Here is a 23,991-nt window from a genome sequence, read left to right as displayed (position 1 = left end):
TGTGTTTCCGCACACAAAAATTTCTCACATGGGAGGGAAAGGAGTCTCGCCGATGATAAATATATTATAATTTATATTTAGGTGTTGTTTTATACATTACGAATCACACAATGATGGCTAAGGAGAAGCTGAAATGCTTATGTGATTCTTCTCGACTCACATTAGAGTGGATTGGGGGAAGCTATTAGCTAATCCCCTTTCTGTCCTTAGAGAGTAATTATTATTTTTGTATTTTCCAAAACAGAATTAGCCCAAAACATCTGTTGCTAGTTTTTTTGCCCAAAACTGTTGAACTACAAACAACTTCAGATGAGGGTTCGAAAAAATAAAAACACAGAAATTAAGCAATCGAATCGAAGTGCCTAAATATAATGACAACACATTCAGAAACTACCATCCTTATTACCATAGAAGTCTGGCTCGGATTCACAAGAAATACAAAGCAGAACCAGTTTCTTCCTCTCTCTAATGGCATCCTTCACCGCCAAATCACATTTTCCCCCACCGAAAGTGAAATATACCCACAAACAATTGCAAAACAGAAGATGAAAACTCACAGTTGCATTCCATCAACTTGTCTTCCACGGCCATTACAAGATCAAAATATATGCGGTCAGCTGAGAAGGGATATATAATGGCGGAAACCTGTTTTCTTAATAAGGGGCAACCAGAATCTCCAACCACAGCAATTATGTAGAGTCTTTGTCTTTACACTTCTTTTGTTCAGAAACCCTTGCTCCCGTGATCTTACAAACAGGCTCATCCTTCGACTGCAGAAGCTTGATATCTGGATGAACTTTGAGATCTCCCATTACTATTGGATGAACTTTGAGATCTCCCATTACTATCTTTTGGTTAACATCCAACTCACTCAGATCCACATCAATATATGGAGGAATCACATCAGCAGGACAAAGGAACTTTACGGTCCTCTTGATTGTGTTTAGACAACCATCTGCCAAATTGTAAAAATGTCACAGTTTAACTTAAGAATGCAAACTGATCAAAAAGCTTGTACAGTAAAGATGACACATTTCACTCATAACTCAATCAGAATAAATGAGTAAGGGAAAGAGCAACAGAGAGAGGGAGGGAGGGAGGGGTAGGCATACAGTGCACTCATAACTCAATCAGAATAAATAAAACACAATTATCCTAAAAAACAAAATGCTTGTACAGTAAAGATGACACATTTCACTCACCTATGAAAACAGACTTGAATTTTGCTATGCAAACTCTCTGGGATTACAAGAGATGTAGACCAAGTGATCTTAAGTGAACTTGCATAACTCCCAAGTTTTAACCTTGATACCCCAGAAACTCGTGCCCGTTCACAAAAAAAAAAACATCTTCTAGTACTGGGTTTTCAATATCAACACCTGTGATTTCAATATTGCTAAAGGTTAGTTTCAAATATACAACAAACCAGCGAAACGAAAGAGAAATTCGAACTCTTCAAATCCCTAAAAATGCAATGGACATACTGTTTAGCTATAGCAGATTAAAAACTCAAAATCATAGCGACAGCGACCGGTAAGGTGCAATATACTTTATCAGATCCAACCCCAAAGGGCATCACGCTGACCTAGAATATTGAAACCTTTCACTTTCAAGGCCGAAAAATCGACATTTTTTAAACCCTAACCGGCTAAGAGCTTGACACTTCGCTCAAGCAATACAGCAACCCAAATAAACCCTAAACAGGCATAACGAAACCCTAACCCTCTATCTTCCTTACAAGTAAAGAAACAACAAAAGTGGAGATTAAAACGTAATAATTTTCACAGCGAATAAATGCAGAGCAAGTCAAAGCTCAAGTTTTTCTCTATTAAAATGGAAATAAGTAAACAACCCACATGATCAAACATCAAAACTTCATTGATTTTCCTAAAATTTTCTCGGAAACCAAACAGTCGGCAATACGCCGGGAAATTTGGAAAACTAACCAAATTTTGGACCTTAAATAGAATTCTAGCCACTTTTTTAAATTTATGATAATTATAACTAAAAGTTGATATGAAAGTACTAATACACTCTTCAAATAAAATTTCTCAAAAAAAAAATGTCATCCATGGAAATTAAACAAAGCAAGATTCAATTAAGATCAGAAGATTCGAGCAGTAGAATTGAATAAGTTCAAAGCCACCCGTGCTCCTTGAAGTTCCTTAAAAAAACCCAATACCCCAATTCAATCATAGAAGAAAACAAAATCCAAAGTTCAACCTTTGGAGAAAATAAGAGAAAAAGAGAAGGGACCTTTGCATTTTGGGCTTTTCACCAACGATTTGGTTTTGGAGCTGAGCTTAGAAGTGGAGGTCCCAATTGAGGGGCTGAGATGTTGAGGAAGGGTAGCAGACACTAAAGTGGGTGAAGGCCTCATTGTAAGCTTGGTGGTGCAAGTGCTCAAACTCAAGAATTACATCGTCATAGTTGAAAATCAGAAATTGGAGAGCAGAGGAGGAAGCTGACCAAGACTGAGAATGAAAGTCGTCTTCATGTGGAGGAGGTTGAAAAAAATTTAGGGGTTCAGAACTAAACGAAGGTTGTGTGTGAGAGTATAAAAGAGGAAGAGGAGGAAGAAAGAGGGATTGTGCTACACACCATGGCTGGCTGTGCGTGGGTTGGGTTTATGTGATTTTGGATTATCGTTTAGAAATGACAGAGATAGCGGTAAAAGACAGCCGAGCCTTTTGTTTTTTGGTTTTTTTTTAGAAAACTCTATTTTAAAAATGTATTAGTATTTTCATATCAACTTTTGGTTATAATTATTAAAAATTTAAAATGGTGGTTAGAATTCTATTTGGGACTCGAAATTTGGTTATTTTTCCAAATTTCCCCAATAGGCCCATAAACACTGAACACGAATTGAAGGCAGGAAGGGAATGAATGGGAGCAACGATAGAGAGATAGATACCCTTGAGGTCGGTGGCAGGTGTAACGGTCGGAAGAGAGAGACAGAAAGCGAAGAGGAGGAGCAGAGTGGCAGAGGAGGGAGAAGAGCCCATTGCTTCGCACACTCATTACTCTCTCTCTGATCTCCGATATAAAAAGTAGAGGAGCTTTTCCAAATTCTGAAGAGACAATTTCTTAACGAGGGAGGAAAAGCTTCAAAGTTTGGGCCTTGAAGAAAAGGGCTTGGATCTTATCTGGCTCAAATTCATGGTTACCATTGGGCTTTTATTATACTAAATTTGTCTACAAAAGCTCAATAACTCTTCTTGTTTGGTATCTTAAATCTGATTGAAATAGATGACGCAACGCATTATCTTATACGTAAAGGAAGAGACAACAATTGTAAAATTGTGACATGTTTTTCGTCATATTTTTATTGCAAACAATAATTATTTTAAGTTATAAATAGGAAACGATTTAAACTCGAGATGCAATAAGTTAACTGAAGTTTTGACTTTTACACAAACGCTACAATAGACAATTCCTAAACAAAATTATCAACAAAGGTGATTCAAAATCTTAATTTAACCATTAAAAATGAGATTCAACTTCATTAGCGTAATTGACTATGATAAAAGACATACGAAGTCTTCTTTATCTTATTTCTCAAAAGACTGCATATATCTATTGAGAAGAAAATATTATTGCTAATGAATTTATGAATCTAAGATATGTTCACATGGAGTCTTGTATAAAGACATACAACGTTCTCTTTATAAAATTTTTTTTAACAAGTTTTATTCAATAGTGCATGCTAATTAGTACAAGAAATAAAAGGTAGGATTACCTAATACACCGAACTACTTGCAACAAGATTAAAAAAAAAAAAAAAAAAAAAAACAACAGACTACTGAAGACAAACTCTTTTCAATCTTCTTGTATAAATAAAACACAGAAGGTGAACAGTACTTTTGGTGTTACCAAGCTTCAACAAAAATGCCCCCCAAGATAAAAAACTCCAAAGGCATTCCAAAATAATGCATCAAATAAAGCAGGGACATTTTTATCATTTTAATAGTTAATTTTTTGGTACAGTTTTTTTTTTTTAAATAATTAGTACCTCATAATAGGTTAGCAATAATGTGATTCAATTTCTCTAATTTTAAACACGTTCAAAACATCTTAAGAGACATGTAATGCCGATTATAAAAAATGTATTTAATAATGTGATTAAATTAATTGTCAAATCATTGTTTTTTTTAACAAACAATATTATCTACATTAAGGGGGAGGGGGTGGGCTTAGCCTCACAATGTGTTAGCAATAATATGATTCAATCAATTTTTTATTAAATATTATTTTCTCTATTCTTAATGTAAATTCTATAGAGACCTTGCTTTAATTGGTTTATGAGGGGTTTCTTCTAGCATGATCTAAAATTATTCATTTATTTCAAATGTTTGACTTTACCTTTGTCAATTTACGCATATAAATACATTTAAAATGTATAAGTCGCCCGTGCATGAAGGCTAGTGTTAAAAGAATGTGACTTAAAAAATAAGAGAGCTGCTAAACACATTCTATTGTCTTATTTTCTCACCAACATTATATTTACACCCACTATAAAAAGTTAAAAAAAATTAAAATGTTATTTTCCCATCCATTATTATTCCTAAAATAACCCTTAATATATATATGGTTTTTTTAGCATATTATCACTAAAACATAAGTGATAAATGGTGGTTACGGTGTTGGATGAGTAAAATGGGAGGGGTTCAAATCCCATATTTTAGCGATATTACACCGATATTTTGACAAAATATTGCTGAAGTGTGAGCGAAATTATCGACATCGATATTTTCCGATATTATTGTTGATATTTGTACGATATGGACATGGATATGTTCTGAAATATCTGTGATTCGAAAAAACCGAAATATCTTCGATATTTCGTCAATATTATCGATATTTCAAACTATGATCCAAACTTATAAAAGTGTGTTTAATAAGGACAAATAGTGAATTTCGTTACAAAAATGAGAACCATAGAATGTAGACAAACGGACCAACAATCCACTACCAATCAACATCGATGTTGTTCCAAATTTGCATATTACCACACATTATGCGACGTTTTATCGGAAAAGACCGACCTATGTGCCACTCATCGACACCAAAGAGACTTGTAGGTTTTGAACTGATGAACACCCAACTTATTTCTTTTAGATGATTGCATCGGTGACTATCTTGTTATTGTGTTTTTGCGAGTCACTTTAATTTGCCTTCCGACCACCTTGACCCTGTTCGAGTTTGTTGCTAAGTTTTCCCAAAACAAAATTTGACCAAAACATTTGTTGCTAGTTCTTCTGCCCAAAACCGTTGAACTACAACGAACTTCAGATGAGAGATCGAAAAAGAAACACAGAACCGAATCGACATCTTAAATCTGTCAAAGTGCCTATTTAGAACACTTACAAAATCCAAGTGCCCATATATTGACACGCATTCAGAAACTACCATTCTTATTATCATAGAATTCTGGCTCAGATTCACAAGAATCACGAAGCAGAACCAGTTCTGCCTCTCTCTCTCTCTAATGGCATGCTTCGCCCGCAAACCACATTTTCCCCCACCAAAAGACCAAACGTGAAATATACCCACAAACAATTACGAAAAAGAGGATGAAAACTCACAGTTGCATTCCATCAACTTGTCTTCCACAGCCATTACAAGATCAAAAGATATGCGGTCAGCTGAGAAGGGATATATAATGGCGGAAGCCTGTTTTCTTAATAAGGGGCAACCAAAGTCTCCAAGCACATAAATTATTTAGAGTCTTTGTCTTTAGACTTCTTTTGTTCAGAAACCCTTGCTCCCGCGATCTTACAAACAGGCTCATTCTTTGACTGCAGAAGCTTGAGATCTGGATGAACTTTGAGATCTCCCATTACTATCTTTTGGTTAACATCCAACTCACTCAGATCCACATCAATATATGGAGGAATCACATCAGCCGGACAAAGGAACTTTACGGTCCTCTTGATTGTGTTTAGACAACCATCTGCCAAATTGTAAAAATGTCACGGTTTAACTTAAGAATGAAAACTGATCAAGAGTAACCAAAATAGCAAACTAGATTCTGAGTACAACAAAAGCCATAAATTAAGATCCTTCCCTCTATAATTAAATCTCTAGTTTACCTGACCCGCAAACTATTTTGAACTTAACCTTCATATCCATGATTCGAAAATGCTATAACACAGAAAGCAATCTACCAAAATCAATACGAAGAACAACCTTCAAAAACTTAGATGCAACTCAACTCTCGGAAATGGAATATGGTGAAAACTGTTTCCATAAAAGCGAAGCTTTTTTAGTTTGACAAAATCCTTGTATAATCCCAAACACTTTCCGGAACTTTTCAACCTAATTTAGTTATGGATTTGACCAATAACATGCTCCACAACAGAAGATTTGTATGCTCAAACACCGATGTCAGGAATTACAACTTTGAGACAAAAAATTCCAATCCTTTCATAATCTTTGAAAGAAACAATGACTTCACACATAAATTCTCGAAGCATTTAATATTTCAGAAGGTTCCATAACCACATAAGGCTCGTAATAAAACTGAACTAAATCTAAAATCTGATGATACCTGCATGCTATGTTGTGATCAAAACAAGCCCCTGCATTCTTCTTTTCTATATACGTCTATAATGTACATGAAAACCCAGTAACACAAAAATGGAATTATGAGAAAGGAACAGTGGGATATAATCCGAATGAGACCAAGTATCCTACTTTGCTAACTACAACAGTTTGTTATATGCACAACAGAATGGAGGCAATGTTGGATCAAAGCATGGCATACACAACAAGAAGATAGAAACAGAAATTGCAACCGGAAATTCGCAACAACGAAATGAAACAAATGAAATCCCATACGACAGATAGAAAAAGGTGGTTTCTTTTACTTTTCTTCAATCCAGGAGAGACATCATCTCCTCGAAACACAAGGGGAATATCGACTTTCAACAAAGCATGGGAAGGAGCCCTTATGAAGGTCACATTAAGCGGTGCGTCCGTCGCAGAGTGCAGATGAATCTAACCAAAAAAACACCACATTTGATAAACCATGGCAGCAAATTAAATTAAGTTTATTTAAATTGGATCAAATTTGTTGAAGTTGTTAGAGACTGCAGAGTGTGAGACTACATACCGAGCGAGGCAAAACACGGACCCTCTCAACGACGTCGTTCTCGGAATCGAAGTCGGAGCGAACCTCAAGGTCAAAGAGTCTGGAGAGGAAGAAAGAGCGGCCGAGATGACCGACGAGCTTGCGGATCTGGTTGGTCCGTACAGAAACGAGGCGCTTGTTGCCGCCGTGCTGGCCGTCCTCCTGCTCGAAGATGATACTGGGGACGCGGCCGGCCTTGCGCTCTTTGGCGGAGATGCTTTTGCCGGAAGTGGTGCGTGGGACTGCGAAGATGGTCTCGGCGTACTTCGGGTCAGGTATCGGGAAGGAGGTGGTGGATTCGAGTTCGGGGTCCTGTTGGAGGAGGACGGCGGCGGACGATTGGGTGTATCGGCGGAGTTGGATTTGGAGGGCTTGGGTGAGTACGGAGGCGCGCTGCCTCTGGAGGAACATTTTGGAGTGTTGGGAGTGGCAAAATGAAATGTTGGGGTTTAGGAGGGTTTTCCCGTTGAGTCCACGAGCGAATTCTGTAGAGACCAAAAAATAAAAAGAAAATTAATGAAAAATAATTTGAAAACTTTGAATTTTAATTAAAATGATAAAAGAGTGCTTTATTAATACTCCCAAAATAAAAATATGCAGCAACTACAATAACCTTACACTAGGGTCAATTCTATAAATCTTAAAACACCACTGCGTTCAAGTTTATGCAAATCTTTCGTTAAACTCCATATTTTTTTTTTATATCTCTTTCCAAATCTTCATCTACTTCTTTTGCCTGACTATACGACTTAAAGTTGTATTTTATAATCGGAACATCTATAACACTATGTTTGGATGAAGAAATTTAAGATTATTAAGGAATTTTAGAATGACGGGATTTTATTTTCTAAAATTTGTGAATTTTCTTGTTTGGTTAACCTAAAAGAACAATTGAATTGAATACGTAATTTGTTATTTTTAAACTCTCAATCATAGAAATTAGGAATGACACTTATTTACATAGAAATTAAGGGGGTGTAGTCAAATTATGATTTGATAGGACTTGATAATATTTTAATGGACTTTAAAATCTAGGTGTAGTCAATTAGATTTTAAAAGAGGATTTTAAAAGATTTTGAAATCATGGTGTGGTCAAATTAGGATTTTAAAGAATATATCAAAATCCATGGGTCGTAATTAGGATTTTAAAAAATCCACGAGAATCTAAAGGGGGTGTAGTCAAACTTGGATTTGAGAGGATTTTAAAAGACTTTAAAATCCTGGTGTAGTCAATTAAAAGATTTTAAAAGATTTTATAATCCATCCAAATCTAAGTGTATTCAAAAAATTAAGATTTTATAGGATTTTAAAAAGTTGTGGATTTTGTGGGATTTGAAAGCAAAAACTATATATAACCAAAACTAAAAAGAATCCAAGCTCACCCCCTATGATTTCAAATCATTCCCCCACAATCCACCACAATCCATTCAAATTCTTTAAAATCCATATGAATTTTGTAAGAGTCTTTAATCATCTTAAATCCTATCAAATCTATTACTTTTAAAATCTTTTAAAATCCTTTAAAATCTTAGTTTGACTACACCCCCTAAGTGTAATGAAAATATCAAAGCTTTGCTAGGATTTTAATGAACTAGGGATTTTGATGGATTTGAGAGTTGGTGATATAAATACCAAACACCTTAAATAATCCAACCTCCACCCCTAGGATTTATTTTCTTCTCTCTGGAGAAAAAGACGAATCGTCTCTCAAAAAAAGAAGATGACGAACCATCTCTCAAGAAAAGAATACGGCATACAAAGTTCCTTTATTTCTTAAAAATATATCCACCAAATCCAAAATCTCACCACAAATTCAACCCCCACAAAATCTCCATTCCCTATTCTGCTATGTGTATATTACTTCTCTACCTTTTTTTGTCGCTATTCGTTTAGTTGTGTGTTTTAACTCTATTTGGTAGCCTAGAAAATGTCGGAAAATGTGGGAAAATGGAGGGGTTGGAGGGATTGGAGTATGGGATGTTGGGGTTTTGAGTAACTTGGGTGCTGAAGTGAAAAATGGTGAATTGGGTTGCGAGTTTTTCAGTTTTGGAAGCTACAACAACAAAAAGATGAGCTTTTTTAGGATTCAATAGTATTTTTGTCTTGTACTTGGAGTTGTTAGCTACTGGGGCAAAGATAATTTTGTATGCTTGGGTTGGGTTCGATTAGTTGGAATTTAGCTTGATCTAGATGTCACCTGAAACCATCAATGATCTATGTTTTGGTTTGTTAAAAATTTCATAAAAAATATTATAATTCAAGTGAGAAAAGTAAAAATATATTGTATATATTGTATTGGTTTGTATTTTGATATCATAAATGTTTTAGATTGTGTACTGAGAAAGAAATTCATTTTATATACTAGAAGTCAAATAAAAATCCTAAGAAATCCATGAAAAAATTCATACAAATCCATAGAAATCTATAAATATAAGGGCTCATTTGAATATGTTTTTAAAATGACTGAAAGCGCTTTTAGAGAAAATATTTTTGGGTTTCAAAAGCATTTAAAGTGCTTTCTGCAAGAAGCACCAGTTATGTGCTTCTTCTAGGAAGCACTTTAAGTGCTTTTCTAAAATTTACTTGCATCTTTACTAATGATTGGTTCTAAAAACATTTTCACCAAAAACGCTTTCAATCATTTCAAAATCACATCCAAACAAGCTCTAAATCTATACAAATCTTCCAAAATCTATACAGAATTATAAAGTCCATTAAAATCCTTTGGAATTTGTCACTTAAAATAGTCCATTAAAATCCTATGAAATCCAAATTAACTACACCCTCCTAAACTTGGGAATTGAGTTCTCAAATTCCAAGTTTTTTTTTTTTCAAGCGGAAATTCTAAATTTCTATATTTATGAATCCAAAAAAAAGAATTGTTACTTGTCAATTTATAAATTCTACCTTTTATCTAAATCCAAGTTTATTTTCCTCATCCAAACATAGTGTAAGTCTTCAATTCACTGTCCAAAACACCTTGGTTAATTTTCTCTCATCTTAATTTCAATTGTAGCCACTCCTACTTTACCTCAAATATTTTCATTTTTTATTATGTCATTTCTCGTGTGCCCACACATTCAACGAAGCATTCCCACCTTTACTACAATCATATGTTGCTTTTTAACCACCCAACTGAAATAAAGTAGAGCGAAATGTCCAAATTTAACTGAAACTGATTGAATTAAAAAAATTATTGAACAAAATATAAATATTCCCAATAAACAAGATATAAATTCTGATAAAAAATAAAATAAAATAAACAAGATATAAATAATAATTCACAAGATCCCGTTTCTTACTTAAATATGTGTTGGCTGCTAAAACTTAAAAAGGGGTGAAAACACACATCAATTCAACGTTGTGGGACTCAAGCAAATACGCAACAAGCTCTGCCGATGACATGGTTAACTAGTTTTAGAAAAAACGTCGCTCACTATAACGTTTACTGGTGCAAAAAAATTAACTACGTCGTTCCTACGGTGTTCTATACAGCTCTCTACGTATTCCTTCAAGGAGGCAGTTCAAGTTAGTGTGACCTACATCAACAGTTACAGAACACAACCTAAGCCAACTTCAAATAGCAGATGCCATAGTCAATAGGATACTCTGTGCCAGTCACTGCCACTTAAGAAAACCTAATCAATCTGTGCTACCCACGACATTCTCATCTGTAGAATCTGATGCGCTTCCCACAGTTTCATCTGAACTCTCGCTTGGAAGGAGCTGTATGCGGTCAGCATGCTCGATGAGCCAATTAGGGACTTCAGGAGATGCTGCCCATTCTGCTAGAGCTTGGCGGGTTGATTCGTGTGTGAAATCATCCCACTCTTTTTTTGTGAACTTCTTTCGGTTCTGCACCTTGTGGAAGGTTGAATAGTACTCCTGTTGATTAGGTGCCCTGGAGGATGGGGTCATGACACCTGCAACAAACAGAGACAAATAACAAAAATTAAAGCATCAAACTGCGGTTCAGAACCTTTCACAAATGTGAAAGACTTTTATGAAGCACTCAGCGAAACAACAAAGATAGTATATCAACTCAGTTTTTTCTGAATAACCACAACAAATAACCAACCAAACTCTTTGTTGAAGTATATAAAAAAACAACTACTGAGTAGTTGAAACAACAAATCAGTCAAAATATGTATAAACGTAACAGCAAATACAATAAAAATACCTTTAACAGGAGAGTCAGACCAAGCAGATAGACTCTTTCGGCTGTTCCAACTCTTTTCTTGTGGGCTAGACCTGCTAAGAAATTCTGGACGACTTTGTCTACCCTTGACCTGTTTTCCCTTCTGCAGCCAAAGACTCCCACTCCCAGCACCCGACTGATGACTGCATGGAATAATACTAAGATGTTTAATGTGACAAAACCCTTTATTAATGATCAGGGAAGCATCGTTCATCTAACCGAACTTTCTTGGACCACTAATTTTTACCTTCCAAATACAAACCTAGCCAGAAATCTAAACTTATTTCAAGAAAAATATAGGTCCGCCCAAAATGTTAAAAAAATATTTCTGCTAAAATGCCTTCACTTCAGTAATGCCAAGAAATTACGCAGGTAAAGAATGTATGACTTACGATTTGAGATGCCGTTTCAGAGAAGTAATGAACTTGCAGATAATCCAGTAAGAAACCAAAGCACCCATTGCTAAAGGAGTATCAAGTGTGCTCTGAGAAATAATGAGGAGTGGAAAAGGCTTATATTAATAACAGATGAGAAAATGAAAAGAATCAATAACACAATATTTTGGCAATTACATTCAATTTATAAAACTAACTTTAACAAAAGACTAGAATAATCAATTTAGTCATGAATATCAAGAACAACCAATAGGAATGCAAGAGAACACCTGCAAGATGGAGGTGGTTCCAATGATACGCATAGCCCACTTGACAAATTGTGCTATACCAACATCTACTGTCCCATCATTTGAGACAACAAACTTCCTCACAATCCAGTACCCTAATGCAGCTCCCGCAAGGATAATTCCCACTAGTAAAAATATAGAGACCTAGCAGAAAAACACGACAAGGTAAGAAGCCAAGACAATACAATGATCCAAAAAGAAAGTATCAGAAACAGATAATTTGCCTAGATATTTATGAGAATTTTGCGAAAGTAAGATTAAGGGAACCAACACTTACTGGGTTATGCATCTCCTCACTTAGCCCAAAATTCAAAAGAATTGAATTTACCATCAGTGAAAACTGATGAACAAGGAAAGATCCTGCTCCAAGCTGTCAAAGGCATATAAATTGTAAGATTTACTAGTACTATAAATTATATGAGGTTAACAAACTCGGAAGCAACAGTAAAATTCAAGACACCAAGTGTTACCACTGATCCATATATGGTAAGATAGAGGACATTTTTCCTTCCAGTTGGCAACAGCTTCATTCCCTAAAAGATTAAAGAAAACAATAATGCAAAACATTATCTACAAAGTTGCAAGCTAAAAACTGCAGGTGAAAGATAATTATCACAAAACCCTGTGACTATAATTCTTTTTAGAGGAGATCTGAAACTCTAACTACCCAAAGAAAACCTAAGAGCATGCAAATAAAACAAAAATACATAGGAATCACATAAAAAAGTACCTGGAAGAGAATGATTATAATGACCAGAAATACTCCTATAATCATTGAACTGCTATAATAAAAAGGTACCCAACTGCTGACAATTGGTGCCAACAATAGAAATGTGAATCCCAAAGCCAGACACACAAGGCGCCATCTCTGAAAATCTGCATAGACATAATTAAGATAATTACTGAAGCCTGAAAATTGTAGCATAAACAATTATAGGCAGCCATACATTATTTTATTTTTGACAGACCTTCTTCAACAGTTATGGTGACAGAGCCAGGTATTTTGCCAATGAACTTGACATCGACATATTTTTCATCGTAAGGCGACATGACAGAGCTCCATAACCCTTTCTGAAGATTTTTCCAATCATCCTCTTCGCACAGACATAATCCAAGCGTATTATTCCTGCACAAAATTCAATAGTCAGACAAAGCAATCCACAAAAAAAAGGTGTGTGCGCGACTAGAGAAATGAGTAAGGGAAAGAGCAACAGAGAGATGGAGGGAGGGGTAGGCATACAGTGCACTCATAACTCAATCAGAATAAATAAAACACAATTATCCTAAAAAACAAAATGCTTGTACAGTAAGGATGAGACATTTCACTAACCTATGAAAACAGACTTGAATTTTGCTATGCAAGCTCTCTAGGATTCCAAGAGATGTAGACAAAGTGATCTTAAGTGAACTTGCATAACTCCCAAGTTTTAACCTTGATACCCCAGAAACTCGTGCCCGTTCACAGAATAAAACATCTTTAGAACCAGGCACATCTGAGTGCTCGGAAAGAGGTGCCGGGATGACTTCTAGTACTGGGTTTTCAATATCAACACCTGTGATTTCAATATTGCTAAAGGTTAGTTTCAAATATACAACAAACCAGCGAAACAAAAGAGAAATTCGAACTCTTCAAATCCCTAAAAATGCAATGGACATACTGTTTAGCTATAGCAGATTAAAAACTCAAAATCATAGCGACAGCGACCGGTAAGGTGCAATATACTTTATCAGATCAAACCCAAAAGGGTATCACGCTAACCTAGAATATTGAAACTTTCCACTTTCAAGGCCGAAAAATCGACATTTTTTAAACCCTAACCGGCTAAGAGCTTGACATTTCACTCGAGCAATACAGCAACCCAAATAAACCCTAAAGAGGCATAACAAAACCCTAACCCTCTATCTTCCTTACAATTAAAGAAACAACAAAAGTGGAGATTAAAACGTAATAATTTTAACAGCAAATAAATGCAGAGCAAGTCAAAGCTCAATTTTTTCTCTATTAAAATGGAAATAAGTAAACAACCCACATAATCAAACATCAAAATTTCATTGATTTTCCTAAAATTTTCTCGGAAACCAAACAGGCGGCAAGGGGCCCATAAACACCGAACACAAATCGAAGGCAGGAAGGGAACGAATGGGAGCGACGTTAGAGAGATAGATACCTTTGAGGTCGGTGGCAGGTGAGAGGGTCGGAAGAGAGAGACAGAAAGCGAAGAGGAGGAAGAGAGTGGCGGAGGAGGGAGAAGAGCCCATCGCTTCGCACACTCATTACTCTCTCTCTCTGATCTCCGATATAAAAAGTAGAGGAGCTTTTCCAAATTCTGAAGAGACGATTTCTTAACGAGGGAGGAAAAGCTTCAAAGTTTGGGCCTTGAAGAAAAGGGCTTGGATCTTGTCTGGCCCAAATTCTTGGTTACCATTGGGCTTTTCTTACACTAAATTTGTCTATATAAGCCCAATAATTCTTCACATTTGGTATCTTAATGTACCGTTTGGTACGTGAGACAGGTCCGTCTCATGTTTGGTGAGCCTAAAACGGGTGAAACGCGCTGTTCAATGGGACGAATTTTGGGTGAATTTTCATTCCGCCTCATCTCCTGGAACGACTCGTTCCATATCCGTGGAACACAAAACTATAACCTCTCCGTCTCCTTCTTCTTCCTCCTTGTTTCCATCCGAGAGCATTTTTGCTCCCTCTTCATTCTGTCCCGTCCCGTTTGCATACCAAACGATACCTAAATTTGATTGAAATAGATGACACAACGCATTGTCTTATACGGAAAATACAACAATTGTAAAATCGGGACATGTTTTTCGACATATTTTTATTGCAAACAATAATTATTTTAAGTTATAAATATAAAACGATTTAAACTCAAGACGCAATAAGTTATCTGAAGTTTTGACTTTAACACAAACACTATAATTGACAATTCCTAAACAAAATTATCAACAAAGGTGATTCAAAATCTTAATTTAACCATTAAAAATGAGATTCAACTTCATTAGCGTAATTGACTATTATAAAAGACATATGAAGTCTTATTTATCTCATTTCTCAAAATACTGCATATATCTATCAAGAAGAAAATATTAGTGCTAATGAATTTACGAATCTAAGATTTGTTTACATGGAATCTTGTATAAAGACATACAACATCCTCTTTATAGAGTTATTTTAACAAGTTTTATTCAATAGTACGAACTACTTATTAGTACAAGAAATAAAAGTTGGATTACCTACTACACTAGACTACTTTTGACAAAAAAAAAAAACGACGGACTACTGAAGACAAACTCGTTTTAGCGTTAAAAGAATGTGACTTATGGCTCGTTTGGATGTATTTTTAAAATGATTGAAAGCGTTTTTAGAGAAAATATTTTTAGGTTCCAAAAGCACTTTAAGTAATTTCTACAAAAATATCAATTATGTGTTTATTCTAGAAAGCATTTTAAATACTTTTCTATAAATTACAAACATTTTTACTAAGAATTATTTTCAAAAATATTTTCACTAAAAATCAACTCTTAAAAAATAAACATGCGAAAAAATTGAAAAAAAAGGGGATATTAGCAAAAGTCATTGGATATTCACATATTCAGCGACAGCGAAAAAAAACTAGGTGAAAGAGTGCAGGACTTCTTCCCTTCCTCTCCTTCGAAATTCCAAATGGTGTTGTAATTTCACACCCTCTTAAAATTCAAGCTCTGTGAATTCAGCTGAATGGGAACGCTCACCGGCTGCACTTTCAGCACCCTCGATTTCAACCTCACCCTCAAAACCCGCCGCCAAATTCCTAGACTGCCATCGCCCAAGAAACCCAGGAGGAAGAATTCTTCATGCTTCTTGTGCGGCAGAGCGAGTGTAAATACCCAGAGAATTTGTTGGGTTCCGCGTAGGAATTTTGATAAGCTTAGATGTTATAGTTCTAGCGATAGTGGTGACGGTGACGGAGAGAGTAGCAGCAGCAGCAGCGGGAGTAGTGGTAATAAGTCAACCGACTCCACGACGGCGACGAAGGCGGTGACAACGACGGAAGTAGACGAAGATAAAACGCGCGCAAATGACTATGACTCTGAACCTCCATCGGTTTCTTCCAGGGTACATTGCTCAACTTTGTTACATGTGTTCTTGCTTATATCCATTTGGGTTTTTGCATTAGTTGTTGAATTCGCATTGGCTTGTTCTTCTCTTAATTTTGTTACCTTATAGCGTTTGGTTATCAAGTTTGAATTTTTAATGAAGAAATTGCTATAGGAATTAAAATTCGGTTTTGGGTTCTGCAAAAATAGGAGTATAAGGTTCTATATTTGTTGACTTTCCAGTTTAGTCAGCGGGTTTTTATTTTGTGGAATTCGTAGTTCATGACGGTATGGCATTGATAATAGTCGTAACGAAAAATGGTAGCAACCCAATTGTGGGTTTAGTTTTGCATCACTCTAGGGTGCCTTTGAGTTCATTTTCTGTGTTAGTGTCTTTGTTGGATTGTTTTAAGAATTGTTGTTGGAGAAATTTCCGTTTTGTTTTCTACATATATATGTGGAGGTGGAGCCTCATCTGGACTTCCAACAGTTGAGATAGACAGAATCTAGTTAGCTTCAACCATTGAATGTCACCAACGGTTGGGAGCTCAGTTTCAAAGACTGACTGCAGTGCATGAATTGGTGAAAGACACAATGAATGGCCCTTGAATTACGCACACACATGCTGACACATACTATATATATATATATATATTTACCTTGAATGCTCATGTAAGAATATAGGTTACAGATAACCGTTATGGCTAATCTTCTATGTATGCTCTATTCATAGTAATTGTGAGGGAACTGATTATCAATGCAGATATTTGCATATGTACTGATAGAATTAATTCTAAGCGGCTAAGCGGTGTACATCTAACTTAGTACAATAACACTGTCTCTAATAGCTTGATGTGTCAATATGTCCTTCAGCCGCCAACTATATCACCACTTGGGCCTGCGTACAATAATTTCCAGGTTGATTCTTTTAAACTGATGGAACTCCTTGGACCCGAGAAGGTTGATCCTGCTGATGTAAAGCTGATTAAGAAAGCACTTTTTGGTTATTCTACCTTTTGGGTGACCAAAGAGGAGCCTTTTGGAGACCTCGGTGAGGGCATTCTTTTCCTTGGGAATTTGAGGGGAAAGAGAGAAGAGGTATTTGCCAAATTCCAACGTCTACTGGCTGAGGTCACGGGTAACAAGTACAACCTTTTTATGGTGGAGGAACCCAATGCAGAAGATCTAGATCCACGTGGTGGTCCACGTGTTAGCTTTGGCTTGCTGCGGAAAGAGGTCTCAGAACCAGGGCCAACCACACTTTGGCAATATGTAATTGCTTTCTTGTTATTCCTTCTAACAATTGGATCATCTGTGGAGTTAGGAATTGCATCTCAGGTACCGTACACCAACTTACTTCTACTTATGAATATATTTCGTGATGTTATAAATGGGTCTATCAACAATTGAGTTCTTTCTCATTTTTAGATTAACTACTTAATATCGCATTTTATCAACAGATAAATAAACTTCCGCCAGAGGTGGTGAAATACTTCACAGACCCAAATGCCGTTGACCCACCAGATATGGAGTTGCTATCCCCGTATGTAGATTCCGCTTTGCCCTTAGCATATGGTGTTCTGGGGGTTTTGCTGTTTCATGTGAGTGAGATGTATTGCTGTTTCCTGTTTTTTGGTTCAAACTTAAAAATGTATTGTTTCATGCTATATACATGGATACAATATATATTGGCTTCAGCACTATGCTCTTTCGTTTCCATCAAGTGAAATTTTTAACCCCATGCATATGCAAGAGAGAGCTGATTAATTATAATGTTTCTTTACATTGTTATGTATAATGTGTGATTTGATGTTTGCAAATAAAATGAACATGCTCATATGTGAGGGGCATGCTTATGAATAAAACGAACTAGATGCTCAATTTTGTCAGTTTCAAGTGAGTATATGATGACTAGCATATGTATTGTGTGAAAATTATGTCAATTTCTTTTTCAAAAAAATTCTGTCAATTTTAACCTTCTCCAAATGATTTTTTTGAGTTTTGACAAATTAGTCCATATTCTGTAAATTGTGATCTTCTATTTGAATTTTACTTTTGTTCTTATTTGAATATGATTATGATGGAGTCAATTGCATGCAGGAAGTTGGGCATTTTTTGGCTGCTTTCCCAAACAAAGTAAAACTTAGCATTCCTTTCTTCATTCCTAATATTACTCTTGGTAGCTTTGGCGCCATCACTCAGGTACCTCTAATTATCCAAGTATAGCAATTTGAAACATGTCCATTTAAGAGACTTGTCTACATTGTTTAGTATACGATCTGAGGAGTGAATCATTCCTGAATGAATAATGTAAATTTGATCTTTGTAATCTATTTCTTCCCCCTGCCACTCTCCATCCTACACACGAAGTTACACATTTTATTTAAGACAGTGGTGGCTTATTCTATTCTGACTTTTTAATTTCTCCCATATTGTATGTTTGAATAAGCTAGGACTTTTATATTTATGTGATGGTTGTAGCTATAGGTATGTTGTATTTGCTGCAGTAGTTTGACCTAGATACCTTTGCTCGAACTAGGTATATGTGCGCCTAGACCCTCTTATCTTTCTTGTTTTGTGATTCAGAGAATTTCTTCTCATCGGTCACTGGTTTTGTAGTTTAAATCCATTCTTCCTGATCGGAGCACAAAAGTCGACATATCACTGGCGGGTCCTTTTGCTGGTGCTGCGTTGTCATTGTCAATGTTTGCTGTTGGGCTGCTGCTCTCATCTAATCCCAATGCCACAGGAGAGTTGGTGCAGGTTCCGAGCACGCTGTTTCAAGGTTCTTTGCTTCTTGGACTCATCAGTAGAGCCACTCTTGGTTATGCGTATGTCCTTCCCTTGCCTCTGTACCACTGTTAAACTGACCACCTTGTTTGTATGTGAGCTAAGAGACATCTATTGCAGGAATTTCGATTTGTTTCAGCTTTCACGTCATACATTCATATTGACATGTTACCATCCTAAACATGCAGATCAATGCATGCTGCGACTGTTCCAATTCATCCTCTTGTGATTGCTGGCTGGTACTATTTCTGGACTAGTTGCTTAATAATTTCATTGCAATGCGTAACATACTCATGAATCAAGTTTAACATTGCAGGTGTGGGTTGACAACAACAGCTTTTAATATGCTTCCAGTGGGCTGTCTTGACGGTGGAAGAGCTGTGCAGGTGAATTTGCAAATTGTGCACATAATTTCTCTCTCTGTTTTCTTTTTATGATGATTTCGTCAAATCTATATTTAATTTGTTTTAGTTGTTTTTTCCTTTGAAGTTGCCTAAGGTAGACATTCAGCAGTGATGATAGCTGGATTCTAATGTGGCATATGGTATATCTCTGGTATTGTAGGGCGCTTTTGGAAAAAATGCGCTAGTTGCCTTTGGCTTGACGACATACACCATGCTTGGATTGGGAGTGGTATGCCTAACTTTTACGACTTAAAAATAACGTGCTATTGTTTTGCTTCAAACATTAAGTTGCTTGCATTAGGTTTTTCATGTGTTCCAATATCATCTCTGTAATAACAGTTGTTCCAACTTCCGAGGTTCGTTAAGTTTGATTCTTTTTTTTTTTTTTTTTTCCCTTTTCCTTTCAGCTTGGCGGACCTCTGTCACTTCCATGGGGACTCTACGTGCTCATATGCCAGGTTTGCAAATAAGAATTTATAAATTGTGGTTTCATGCTTCCAAAAATCCTCTTTCTGCTACCGGAAAAGGATAAAAAAAACCTCCATCTCATGGCATTTTTTTATCATGTAAATGTTCAGAGGACTCCCGAGAAACCGTGTCTGAATGATGTAACAGAGGTTGGAACGTGGAGGAAAACAATTGTTACAGCGGCCGTGTTCCTTGTTGTACTCACACTTCTTCCTGTATGGGATGAGCTTGCCGAGGAGCTGGGTATAGGTCTTGTAAGCACATTTTGATGCATCATACGTGAGAGCGGATTTTTTGTTCGAGTCATTTCGATAGTGATCCAATAGCCATAAAGTTTGCGAATGCAATACGCATTCGATCTGGTAAAATTCCATTTTTTTCACTCTTTTTCTTATTTGATAGTTCTGATGTGCTAGTATTGTAAAGATATGAATACAGAACAACTGTGAAAGTGAAAATATTACAATCTAGTTAGTGGAAAATGTGGTTTTCATGTTTCTTGCAATCTGGAAACAACGAAGAGTGTGGGAGCACGCACGCCTGCCTAATCGGGCAGGTGCGAAGTCGCATTGCAGGCCCGTAGGGGCGAGTACCTTTGCAAGACTCGCGTAAGCTACGGGCCAGATACAACCATCCTTGTTAATACGTTTTTTGAATTAAACGGCTAATTGACTTGATCATCGGAATAATAATTCACACAACGAACATTGATATTTAGCCATTCTAACCAAAAGACACGTTACCATATGATTAATGTTTCCGCATCGTTAGTTATTTTTAGGCATTCTAAGATAAGCAAATGATTGCCAATTAGTACTACAGTGGTATTCCTCTTCACTTGTAACTGAGAGATTTTAGGTTCGATTCTCGTCAAAGGTGCATTTGAACCACATTATTGCTAGCCCATAGGCTAAGCCTATTCCCCTCCCCTTTAGTGTAGATAATATCGTTTGTTCAAAAAAAAAAAAAAGATAAGCAAATGATTTTCAGGTACGTGTATGAGGAGAAAAAATGTGTGCAAAAGTCATTTCACTTTTAAATTTCAGGTACGTGTTCGTATGCTATATTCTCTCACAAATATTTCAGGGCTCACAATATTTCAGGCCCTCCAAATTTCAAATGGTTTTAAGAACGCATCTCTTTGTTAAAAAAAAAAAAAACAAATAAAAAATCTCAAACTTTTAGTTTCTCACATTGACCTTGATGTTTGAAATCATATCCATTTATGTTTTATGGTTACTCGACCATTTGTTCCTTCGTTAAATTGATAACTTTGACCTATTTATTGGTCGATGCAGAAGCAACATTTACACCACATGTACTAAAGTGATCATTTTGGAGCTGGCTTCTCTCATAACGACAAACAATCACAGAGTTCAGTCACAATGGTCCAATTGTGGCTTCTATGCAATCTAGAAACTAATTCCACCTTTGCAAGGCCATCAATTTAACGGAGGATCAAAACGGTTAAATAGATGACAAGCATTTATTGATATGGTTTTGCAAACTTGACGTGAGAAAATTAAAACCCTGTGATCCGTTTTAGATATGAAAGGTGTAAAATCTTACTCTAGGACATATATAGCGAACTGGGAAAAAAAATGAGAGAGTATAGTTTGACTATAACGATCGATATAGATGATAGCAAGCGAACTTTGAAGAGTTTGCATGAAAAATATAGAAAGTTTAGACAAGGAAAATAAGGCAGAGAAAATTCTAAACTAATATCGATTATTGGCGAACAAGAGGGGAACTCGACTCTCTTCCTCATCATCTTCATCATCTTGGGATGGCCTCGAAAGCTGAAGAGGCTCCATGAAGCTCTGTGAAGATGGCGCCGCGTCGATGTCCAAGTTCGAGGTCAAGCTGCTCATGTTGATAAGGTTAGTGGAGGCGGAGGTGTTGTTGGAGTAAGCAGGCTGTAGCATTAGTGCCATGTTCATTTGCTGCTGCTCGGGCTGTTGCTGTTGCTGCTGCTGCGAGGTGATTTGGAGAGCATTTGCAATTGCAAACCTGCTGTTTATCAGCTGAGTTTGCACCATTGCTAGCTCGCCTTGCAAAGATGCAACCTGCACGATATTCATGTCACAACAGTTAAACTATATATCATATCAGTTAGCCATACGTATACGTTTCAATGAGTGTATGTGTGTGTATGGTTTGACTGTTTTACTGGTGATTTGCATCTTAACTGAAGCCTTCCGGTCATGACAACTCACGTCATCTTCATGAACGTTAAAGTAAACTTGTTTTCTTATCGATACGTCATTCATATGACAAACCTCGAGTGCAATAATAAATACATTTTATTGAATATATGCAATACTTTTGATGTCAGTAAAAGATGTTCAAAAGGTGACAAGCTTATAGTTAAGCAATAATTAATTAGTATTAACTTATGGAAAGGTTCGTAATCGTAATAAAGAAATATTGTGTTAATCTATCCACCAAGCAACTTAGTTTTCAAAAGAAATGATTGTTTAAGAAAACATCTACTGTAACACCTATGTGAAGTGATACCCCATATAGTAATAATCTTCACTAGTTTTAAAAAAATTTCGGTCCCAACTTCGGCTAGTTAAAGATAGTTATATATAACCTCCGTATTGTAATAAGTTTTAAGTTTTTTAGTCTCATCTTAAGAACTTGTCACCGCATAAAAGTAATTGTCAATTAAGACCTTCAAAACGACTTTTATGTATTTTCTTGACCATTACATACATGTATTAGCTATTTAAAACAATATCTTTCTTTTCTCAATGTTACATCTTGAAAACTGACGTGCTCCATTATTATTAGAGTGATTTTCCTTTACTTGCAAAAAGCTCTCCTCCTTCACAAGAATTAATAGGCCAATAATTTCCATGAAGGCAACAGATTAGAGAGAGATAATTTGTACGCGTACAGATAATGGATGAATAAACATGTTAATATACGAGTTAATGAAACCTGTTGTTGCAAAGCAAGTATGGTGGAGACACAACCGTAAACGGGGTCGGAGAGCCTAGCTTGAGCCTCGTAGGTGATGGTAACGACAGCGTCATGCCGGCGGTTCAAGGGAATGTGCAACAAAAGCTTCGACACATTGCTCGCCCCAAACACCTTGTGCACCGCGGCAAAGCGTGCAGCTCCTTGGTCTGAACCGAAATGGGGTGCGAATATGCACCCGCTTATGCACTTCCTCCTCAAAAACTTGCACGCCCCACATGGAGCTGCACCACTACCTGAACCTACTGCATTACTAGTTATTGTTGTCGTTCTGACTGCCGCCTTCATAGAAGCACGCTTTCCTCCCCCGCCGCTGGAAGTGCCCTTCCTTCGGCCCTCAGACGTGCCATTATCTCCTTGTACTGGCTGATCAGCCATCAAGTAATTACTGGAAATAATATTGGAAGGACTAGCTAATTAACAAGTTGGGCTATAGGTGTGTAGGAAGGTATAAATTAAGGGTAATTTAATTAGAGATTTAATAAGCTAAAAGGGGGGGGGGGGGAGCAAAAGAGAAGGGTGGTGAGTTTGGTGCTTATAAGGAAACTGCCGGAGCTAGCAGTGCACGTTTGTCTCGTGAAATAGTTGGCAACCTGATGTGCTAAGCTTTTTTTTTTCTTTCCGAGAGAGAGAGAGAGAGAGAGAGAGAGAGAGAGAGAGAGAGAGAGACGTTATGGTTGGTGAAGTTGATGGATATTGAGTGAGTGAAATGTGAGTGGTAGCTGCATGGTGTGTCTGAGGTCCGCGTGCAAGGACCAGGGGAGTAATTTTTCGGTATATTTGGAATACTTGACATTACTATTTTATTTAACGTATAATACGTGAAATTAGTTTTTATTAATATAGTCCGTGAAATATATCAATCACATCATCTATTTTTATTTATAACACATCAAATGACGTGAAAATTTCAGTAAGTTTTATGAGAAGTAGTTGGTTAATTTATCATATTAAAATCTTAATTAGTTTTATGAAAAGTGGTTTTGTTAATTTATCCTATTAAATGACACTTGTATGGAACTTGTGGAAGGTAGTCTTCAATCATGGAAAGGCAGGCAGGCAGGCACAAGATTTGTATTGCCCGCAGCGTGTGGGATGCGGAAAACCTCAAAGTGCATGGGTGCACATGTCATGCATAATCTTTTACCTGTGGTTAATAAAAAAATTAATAGAGAAATACTGAGCAAGATGTTTATGTTTTAATGAAGAAAACATGCACTAATATTAAGTCTGATATGGT

The 23,991-nt window shown here is 36.4% G+C and overlaps 4 protein-coding genes across 7 annotated transcripts; 1 reads left to right on the top strand and 3 right to left on the bottom strand.

The window, feature by feature from the left end:
* Positions 1 to 246: 246 nt before the first annotated feature.
* On the bottom strand, positions 247 to 7,604 carry LOC126600089 (uncharacterized). 3 transcript variants are annotated; one of them, XM_050266620.1, is made up of 4 exons: positions 7,115 to 7,604; positions 6,870 to 6,999; positions 849 to 955; positions 247 to 818 (listed from the first exon to the last, which is right to left on the bottom strand). In XM_050266620.1, exons 1-4 carry the CDS (start codon positions 7,541 to 7,543, stop codon positions 690 to 692), a joined length of 795 nt encoding a protein of 264 aa, XP_050122577.1. In that variant the 5' UTR covers positions 7,544 to 7,604; the 3' UTR covers positions 247 to 689. The 3 variants fall into 3 exon arrangements, with proteins under 3 accessions (XP_050122577.1, XP_050122575.1, XP_050122576.1); XM_050266618.1 differs by having other exon boundaries at positions 247 to 955; XM_050266619.1 differs by lacking the exons at positions 247 to 818; positions 849 to 955 and adding an exon at positions 5,309 to 5,953 and having other exon boundaries at positions 7,115 to 7,599.
* Positions 7,605 to 10,368: 2,764 nt separating this feature from the next.
* LOC126600088 (uncharacterized) lies at positions 10,369 to 14,350 on the bottom strand. The gene is made up of 10 exons (XM_050266616.1): positions 14,181 to 14,350; positions 13,343 to 13,565; positions 12,981 to 13,138; positions 12,743 to 12,888; positions 12,483 to 12,545; positions 12,290 to 12,382; positions 11,995 to 12,156; positions 11,723 to 11,814; positions 11,313 to 11,473; positions 10,369 to 11,055 (listed from the first exon to the last, which is right to left on the bottom strand). The coding sequence occupies exons 1-10, from the start codon at positions 14,269 to 14,271 to the stop codon at positions 10,775 to 10,777; spliced, it is 1,470 nt and encodes a 489-aa protein (XP_050122573.1). The 5' UTR covers positions 14,272 to 14,350; the 3' UTR covers positions 10,369 to 10,774.
* A 1,251-nt stretch (positions 14,351 to 15,601) lies between these two features.
* LOC126600087 (probable zinc metalloprotease EGY1, chloroplastic) lies at positions 15,602 to 20,245 on the top strand. Of its 2 annotated transcripts, none has more exons than XM_050266615.1 (10): positions 15,602 to 16,120; positions 17,020 to 17,439; positions 17,562 to 17,702; positions 18,202 to 18,303; positions 18,721 to 18,932; positions 19,080 to 19,130; positions 19,208 to 19,277; positions 19,456 to 19,524; positions 19,703 to 19,753; positions 19,874 to 20,245. In XM_050266615.1, the coding sequence occupies exons 1-10, from the start codon at positions 15,743 to 15,745 to the stop codon at positions 20,030 to 20,032; spliced, it is 1,653 nt and encodes a 550-aa protein (XP_050122572.1). In that variant the 5' UTR covers positions 15,602 to 15,742; the 3' UTR covers positions 20,033 to 20,245. The 2 variants fall into 2 exon arrangements, with proteins under 2 accessions (XP_050122572.1, XP_050122571.1); XM_050266614.1 differs by having other exon boundaries at positions 15,603 to 16,120; positions 16,975 to 17,439.
* A 1,130-nt stretch (positions 20,246 to 21,375) lies between these two features.
* LOC126600086 (LOB domain-containing protein 20-like) lies at positions 21,376 to 23,388 on the bottom strand. The gene is made up of 2 exons (XM_050266612.1): positions 22,713 to 23,388; positions 21,376 to 21,832 (listed from the first exon to the last, which is right to left on the bottom strand). The coding sequence occupies exons 1-2, from the start codon at positions 23,127 to 23,129 to the stop codon at positions 21,485 to 21,487; spliced, it is 765 nt and encodes a 254-aa protein (XP_050122569.1). The 5' UTR covers positions 23,130 to 23,388; the 3' UTR covers positions 21,376 to 21,484.
* Between the last annotated feature and the right edge of the window lie 603 nt (positions 23,389 to 23,991).

This window comes from Malus sylvestris, chromosome 14 (assembly GCF_916048215.2).
Source record: "Malus sylvestris chromosome 14, drMalSylv7.2, whole genome shotgun sequence".
Taxonomy (NCBI): Eukaryota; Viridiplantae; Streptophyta; class Magnoliopsida; order Rosales; family Rosaceae; genus Malus; species Malus sylvestris.
This window is presented reverse-complemented; position numbering and strand designations above follow the sequence as displayed.

What these genes read in the sequence shown, in the direction of transcription:
- LOC126600089 (XM_050266618.1), bottom strand. Translation starts at nt 7,543, where the DNA reads ATGTTCCTCCAGAGGCAGCGCGCCTCCGTACTCACCCAAGCCCTCCAA. An exon ending in TCCGTGTTTTGCCTCGCTCG is followed by an intron (nt 7,000 to 7,114) that starts GTATGTAGTCTC and finishes TTTTTTGGTTAG; the next exon opens with ATTCATCTGCACTCTGCGAC. An exon ending in CTCTCCTGGATTGAAGAAAA is followed by an intron (nt 956 to 6,869) that starts GTAAAAGAAACC and finishes ACAATTTGGCAG; the next exon opens with ATGGTTGTCTAAACACAATC.
- LOC126600087 (XM_050266614.1), top strand. Translation starts at nt 15,743, where the DNA reads ATGGGAACGCTCACCGGCTGCACTTTCAGCACCCTCGATTTCAACCTC. An exon ending in TGGGGGTTTTGCTGTTTCAT is followed by an intron (nt 17,703 to 18,201) that starts GTGAGTGAGATG and finishes AATTGCATGCAG; the next exon opens with GAAGTTGGGCATTTTTTGGC. An exon ending in TCTACGTGCTCATATGCCAG is followed by an intron (nt 19,754 to 19,873) that starts GTTTGCAAATAA and finishes GTAAATGTTCAG; the next exon opens with AGGACTCCCGAGAAACCGTG.
- LOC126600086 (XM_050266612.1), bottom strand. Translation starts at nt 23,129, where the DNA reads ATGGCTGATCAGCCAGTACAAGGAGATAATGGCACGTCTGAGGGCCGA. An exon ending in TACTTGCTTTGCAACAACAG is followed by an intron (nt 21,833 to 22,712) that starts GTTTCATTAACT and finishes AATATCGTGCAG; the next exon opens with GTTGCATCTTTGCAAGGCGA.
- LOC126600088 (XM_050266616.1), bottom strand. Translation starts at nt 14,271, where the DNA reads ATGGGCTCTTCTCCCTCCTCCGCCACTCTCTTCCTCCTCTTCGCTTTC. An exon ending in CACCATAACTGTTGAAGAAG is followed by an intron (nt 12,889 to 12,980) that starts GTCTGTCAAAAA and finishes ATGTCTATGCAG; the next exon opens with ATTTTCAGAGATGGCGCCTT. An exon ending in TTATAATCATTCTCTTCCAG is followed by an intron (nt 12,546 to 12,742) that starts GTACTTTTTTAT and finishes TTAATCTTTTAG; the next exon opens with GGAATGAAGCTGTTGCCAAC.